Source organism: Nannospalax galili, unplaced genomic scaffold (genome assembly GCF_000622305.1).
Source record: "Nannospalax galili isolate Female #2095 unplaced genomic scaffold, S.galili_v1.0 scaffold344, whole genome shotgun sequence".
NCBI classification, from domain to species: Eukaryota; Metazoa; Chordata; class Mammalia; order Rodentia; family Spalacidae; genus Nannospalax; species Nannospalax galili.
Genome location: NW_008352153.1, coordinates 196814 through 203849, shown reverse-complemented (window position 1 = coordinate 203849; position 7036 = coordinate 196814). Strand labels below are relative to the sequence as shown.

The following is a 7036-nucleotide window of genomic DNA, read 5'->3' as shown; positions in this document are numbered from 1 at the left end:
GTGTGTCAAGCTATTTCATTACAGCAACAGAAATATAACTAGAAAAATGAACAGTTAGAAACATTGCATAAGAAAGACAATGCAAAAGACAAATAATGCATAGCTAGTTTTGAAAACTAGAGGGAACCATATTACTCCTACAACCTACTGACAAATTATACATAGCAGATCAAGAATATGTGTCTAGGTTATGTTTATTTGAGAACAACTGGTCTTTGCCCAAGATTTATCTACATGACACACAGTAATTAAAAGTACCAGACTGGTAGAACTAACCTTGGATGTTTAACAGATATACTTTGAGGCCTATAATAATTTGGTCAGAGGGACATAAAGGACAGTTTTTGCTACTTGCCCTCCTAGGTCGACTAGTTCCAGGGGACTATGAGCATCTCTCAAAATGTGCTGTAATTTTGGTGGGGCACCTGTCCTCTTGATCAAGGAAGCCAAGGACACCCCACCAGATGGACTTGAATCAGTTTCCTGTCTACAAAGAGGAGAGTCAACACAGAGGAATCATTTCCTCCATGCTTCCAAGCGAAGCCAACCAGGGTCGAGCAGGACCTTTGACTTATCTTCACATAGGCGGAACTGGTAAAAGAAAGGAGCCAGGGGCTCCTCCCAAGCCCATGTGACCCCTGAGGAACAGATCCTCAAATGACCTTAAAAGTAAAAATAAATTCGTTTATCAGGGCCAATTGAACCAAAGATTAAAGGGGTCAATATAATTTCTTAAGAGTCCATATGTATAGCTAAAGGCTACATAACAAGCAACAATGCCAGACAGACGATACCTTCTTTTGAGTTGTTGGCCAGGGTGGCCAAAGGGATTCCTAGATAGTAACCCAGCATAGAACTGGGAAATTGAACAGCAGACCCCAACCCAATCTTATCCAAAGGAATATTGACAACTGATTACTGCTAGATGAGGACCAGCTGACCCTCCTAAAACAAAGACCTCTAGATAGGCTGACTACATTCACCAGAATGGCAAGTAGTGGGGAATGGCTGGGGGTGCCAACAACACAGCAGACAGTAGCAGGGATATCAGAGTATAAGGGCTCTAGTGTGGGAAGGAGGGTATGGGAGAGTGCCAGCTGGGAAGTGGGTGTATAGTCGAATAAGATGGTTTGGGATGTTCTGTGTGATACACACACACCCCCACACCCCCCCACACAAATATCAACAAATTTTAAAAAATGTATTATATTTGAGGAGGAAGCATGGAAATTTATGTCATGCCCTAATTAGTAGAGGTGATAAACATTACCACTGAAATCTACCTGATGAGTTTATAGACATACACAGGCACCAAGGATCCAAGTGCAACCAACTATGACTAGTAATAATCAGATATATACATACAGATTAGAGATGCATGCGCCAACATCTCAGTGTTAGTAGCAAAAGCAATGAGTCTTTCTGCAAGGAACAATTTATTGTAAAATGAAATGGAGATCTTGTTTAAAGGTTAAAAAACTCAATTTTATGTCTTACAGGGCTTATACTGAGTTCAATATTGTATAACTGTATTAACTGTGTGTTTAGAAACTTGCACCCATGTGTGAAAGAGATGTACTCTTGCTCTGGAGTGTGTTACTGAATATGTTAAATCTGTAGTGAAATGCTTCTTCTAATCATGTAGTTATTAAAAATTTTAAAAATAATGATTTAAAAAAAATAGATGCTAAGCTTGAACCCCACTCCTAGTTTTAACGGATGCTAAGAGTACAGCTGTTCTTTGTTCACACATCACTGTAATATGGCATTGCACTGCCACAACACACAGATATACACAAAGTATGTTGAAAGGACATCAAGGCAACCTGAAGAAGCTCCCAGTGGCTAAAGTTGGAAGAATTTGAGCAACAAAATAAATGGTCATACTAGATTGTACTTAGCCAATACGATTAATATTCACGATTTAATATTGATGTAAATGAACTGGATAATCAAGTAACAGAAATGGGACTGCTGTTCTTACAGAATATTCACTAATAAACATGGAAGAAATGAGGAAAATAGGAAAATCACCATTCTGCAAACACTACAGTATAACAGTTATGTAAAAGATAAGTGGATCCTAACATTATTAGGCTAAAGTCTGATGAGAAACAGGATATTCATATAATTACAAAGTATCTCCAGAAGATAATAAGAAAAAAGAAAAAAAATAACAAGCCACACGAGTGGCACACACCTATAACCCTAGTACTCAGAAGGCTGAGGCAAGAGGATGATAAATTCAAGGTCCAAGCAGGTCCGAGTAGGTTCAAGGCCAGCCTGTGCAAATTAGTTCTACTTTGTTTTGTGTTTTTTTGAGCGAAGCTCTAACTATGCAGCACTGGCTGGCCTGGAGTTCACTATGTAAATCAAGCTGGCCTAGAACTCACAGAGATCCCTCTGCCTCAGCCTGCCCAGTGCTGGAATTAAAGGCCTGTGTCACCATACATGGCAGCCTGTACAAATTAGCAAGAATGCTTCTCCAATAAAAACAAAAAAGGGACCCAGGCATGGTGGCACACGCCTTCAATCCCAGCACTTGGGAGGCAGAATCAGGTGGATCTCTGTGAATTCCAGCCAGCCTGGTCTACATAGTGATTTCCAGGCCAGCTGGGGCTAGACCTGTCTCAAAAAAAAAAAAAAAAAAAAAAAGACCAAAAAGTGGGGTGGGGGCTAGAAATACAGCTCAGTGATAGAATACTTACTTAGGATGTATAAGACTCTAAATCTAAACCTCAGTACCATGATAGGGAGGAGCAGAATTAAAAATGAACAAAAAGTAGGATATGGTTATATATTACAAGTCACCTTTCAAGCTCTTCATCCCTTGGGGAAACTAGAAAGGGCAGGAGCACCTCTTCTGGCCATTTGGGTCATTGGTCATTTTTGGTCTGCTAGAAGTCTTATACATTTATTTCAGAGGGTTGTACAAATATCAGTATATTCTATGCCAATGAAAGTCTGTGTGATGCTGAATACTGTCTGACAGGACAATTTAGAATCACCTAGGAGACAAAACTTTGGGCATATTTGTGAGGGAGTTTCTAGAACTGAAGTGGGAAGATCTACCCTAGACAAGGGTGGTACTCAATGAGCTGGGGTCCTAGGCTGAATGCAATGGGAAAAACAAGGTTCCCCACCATAACAGACTGTAGCCTTGAACTGTGAACTAAAATAAATCCCTTAAGGTGCTATGCCTGGTATTTAGTATTTCCACAATGTGGAAGAACTGAGAAAGTATTAATCTAAGGTACTCTCCACTTATTTTAGTATGAAACAATTTTGGGAATGAACAAGTGAGAAAAAATGAGAAAGGTAAAGCATTTGTTAAATATATTTTATAGTTAATATCTAACTATACCTATTTTTTGGATCTCTTCTCTTTTTTAAAAAAATTTTATTTATCTTTTTTTTTTAAATTATGTGTATGCGTGTATTGCCTGTATATAGGTAAGCACACTCTTGTCATACAATGCCCGCAGAGGACAGAAGAGGCTGTTGGATCCCCTGGAACTGGAGTTATGGAAAGTTGTTAGCTGCCATGTGGGTGCTGGGATTCAAACACGGGTCTTCTGCAAGAACAACCAGATGAGCCATCTCTCCAGCCCTGGATCTCTTAAAAACATCTAAAATTTGTATAAAATAAGGTGTACTTACCCTAAACTGTCCATATAATGATATCATGGAAAAGAAAAGAACAACAGCCAGGGGACCCCAAAAGTCAGGATTGTCTCTCACCACTTGTCTATTAAAACCAAGTGATGGCATTGGCATCAAAACACAGCGGATTTTGTAGTAAATATCCTTTAGATCGATGTCCAATTCTTCCCTATAATTTTAAAATAAAAATTCTTTTAAAATATGTAGTTTTGAATATAAAACAGCTATAAAAGATCTTTAAGTTTAAACAGCATGATATCCACAGGTCAACAGGTTGCATTTGAAGTACGTATTTCACTGATTCTATGGCAAAATATTCCAACTTTAGAGATGTTGAAACATCTTACAATCTCACAATTGCTCGTTCTTAAATTGTTAGTGTGGAATGAAACCAAGTGCTTCCAAGTTCTATCTGTCTTCCTCTTCCCAGGATCCTGACAGTTCTACCAATTTAAAGCAACTTTAAATAAAAATTTCTGCATGAATTCAGGAAATAGAGGCAGAAGGATCATAAATTCAAGGCCAGAGTGGGTTATATACCAAGTTCAAGACCAGCATGAGTTATACAAAAAGATCTTGTTATAAACAAAAAAACAAAAATTTCTGCTGGACACTTGAGGACCACAGTGATAATTCAGACTATAAACTAAAGGAGAACCAGTGTGAGGTTTATATTCTCAAGGGAAAGCTTTTCTTCTAATATTTTATCCAGTGCTAAACTGAAGAAAATGTTCTTGCAGTCTCTGAAAGATTATTTCTCATTAATCCTCTATGAAGGAGATAGTCCTTTGATATCCCACTTTTTTTTGGCCTTTTTAAAACATTTTTATTTATTATTTTTATTTTATGTGTATGCATGTACTGCCTACATGTAGGTAAATGCACCCATGTCATGCAATGTCCACAGAGGACAGAAGAGACTGTTGGATCCCCTGTAACTGGAATTACGGACAGTTGTTAGCTGCCATGTGGGTGCTGGGATTCAAACCTGGGTCTTCTGGAAGAACAACCAGTGTTCTTAACTGCTGAGCCATCTCTCCAGCCCCTTTTTTGGGTCTTTTTGAGACAGATCTCCCTATAGCCCCAGGTGGCCTGGAACTCACTATGTAGACCAGGTTGGCCTGGATCTCATAGAGATTTGCCTGCCTCTGCCTCCCAAGTGCTGGGATTAAAGGCGTGTGCCACCACACCCAGCTTTGATATCCCACTTTTATGCTGTATTAGGTACTTTTCTTTTTTAGCACATAAAACCCAACAGCACCTTAGATCAGAGGAAATATAGTATGCTAACATGCAGAACAAGCTGTTTAGCTGTTATCTGCCAATAATTACTGCAGAAGTCTGATATTTTATAAATGATTCGGTTTATAAATGATTCAGTTCTTCATTCCAAAATGTTAGTTTCTTTACTTTTTCAGATGACAATCATTAATTTCAAGTATTACAAAGATGTGGAAGTCTTACTATGGTTCTATTTTCAATGACAGCCTTAGAATATCTACATGAGATTCTGGAAACCATAGTTTTAAACTTGAATTTCAACATTAAATACCTAAAAGCTTTGCTTTTTTAGACAGCATGATTATTTAAGATAGCTGACAGGCCCAGATAAACAGTTTAGAGTATATCTGTATATATGTACTGGATGTGAGAGAGATACAGGACTGCTATTTAAAAAATTTTGTTCTCCTTTTTTTTTTTTTTTGAGACAGGGTCTCCTTGCAGCCCTACCTGACCTGGACTCGCTATAGAAACCAGATTGGCCTCGATCTCACAGAGATCTGCCTACGACTACCTCCGCGTGCTGGGATTAAAGACGTGTGCCACCATGCTGGCTTGTTCTCCTTTTTTCTTTTTAATTAAAAAAAAATTATTTATTATTTTTATTTTATGTGTATGTGTGTATTGCCTGCATGTAGGTAAGTGCATCTGTGTCATGCAATGCCTGCAGAGGTCAGAAGAGGCTGTTGGATCCCCTGGGACTGGAGTTATGGACATTAGCTGCCATGTGGGTTCCGGGATTCAAACGCAGGTCTTCTGCAAGAATAACCAGTGTTCTTAACCCCTGAGCCACCTCTCCAGCCCCTTGTTCTCCTTCTTAAAGATTTATTTGTGTGTATCTGTATGAGTGCACACATAATATGTGCAAGTACATGTGCCTGTGCAAACTCACTGAGGCCAGAAGAGGGTGTTAGGTGTTTCCTCTATCACTCTCCACCCATTCTTTTTGAGGTGGAGTCTCTCCATAAACCTGGGGCTTGTGTTTTCTTGGCTAGGTTAGAAACCTGTAAGCCCCAGTGATCCTCCTGTCTCTCCCCCACTTGTAGCTAGATTAACAAACATGAGTGGGGATGATCAGGATGTTATGTGGATGCTAGGATCTGAACTCTGGTCCTCATGAATGTGCAGCATGAAGTTTTCTGACACGGGGTCTCATATAGCCCAGGCTGATCTTGAACTCCTGATCCTACTTCTAGCTCCGAAGTGCTAGGATTGCAGGCATATGTTACAAAGTCTGGTTTCTTTTTTTTTTTTTTTCGGTCTTTTTTGGTCTTTTTGAGACACAGTCTCCCTGTAGCCCCAGCTGGCCTGGATTTGCTATGGAGACCAGACTGGCCTCGAACTCCCAGAGATCCACCTGCCTCTGCCTCCCAAGTGCTGGGATTAAAGGCATGTGCCACCACGCATGGCATGGTTTCTATTTAAAAATGAAATTGAATTTTTGACATTCAACAAGTTAAAAAACATTCTTTCACAAGTGCTTCAGCTTTCTAAAGTACTAGTAAAACTGAAAACCACTATTGTTTTTGAGCAAAAAGGTTAAGATTTTCTCATCTGTCTTTAAATAATATGAAAGAATATAAACAGCCCATAGATTAACTCTTAAAACCAAAAATTACATTGCTTTTACATACAACAGTGGCTTGTTATCTTCAGGATCATCATCTTCAACTTCCAAAAGCCAGCCATACCCTCTTTGTCTCAGAAATGTAGTAGCTGTAGATTCTTTGATAAAATCTCCACCGAGGTTTAATTTGACATCTTGAGTTGCTATAGAACCACTAAGATCTTAGGAGAAAAGAAGACAAAACTGTAAACTAGGGTGAAATAAGCGAATCTCAACCAAAATGCACAAATATTCAAATAATTTTCACTTGCCAACCTCTACAAATATTTGCTATTGACATAATCTTCAAATTTATAGCTGAGACACCTTGCTATATTGCATTTTACAGGAAGGAGATGAAGGATAAAAGAGATGAAAAAACAATCCAGATGTAGTGGTACATGCTCATAATCCCAGCTTTCAGGAGGCTGAGGCAGGAGGACTGTAAATTTGAGGCCAGCGTGGGACTCGAAACAATAAAAACCA

The 7036-nt window shown here is 39.0% G+C and overlaps 1 protein-coding gene across 1 annotated transcript in view; it reads right to left on the bottom strand.

Annotated features, from left to right (window-relative positions):
* Yipf4 (Yip1 domain family member 4) overlaps positions 1-7036 on the bottom strand; it is a 34239-nt gene that overhangs the window by 14291 nt on the left and 12912 nt on the right. Inside the window, exons 2-3 of the mRNA XM_008849044.3 lie at positions 6579-6732; positions 3661-3832 (exon numbers count right to left, since the gene is read on the bottom strand). Coding sequence (XP_008847266.1) covers positions 3661-3832; positions 6579-6732 — 326 coding nt within the window. The remainder of the gene's footprint in view (positions 1-3660; positions 3833-6578; positions 6733-7036) is intronic.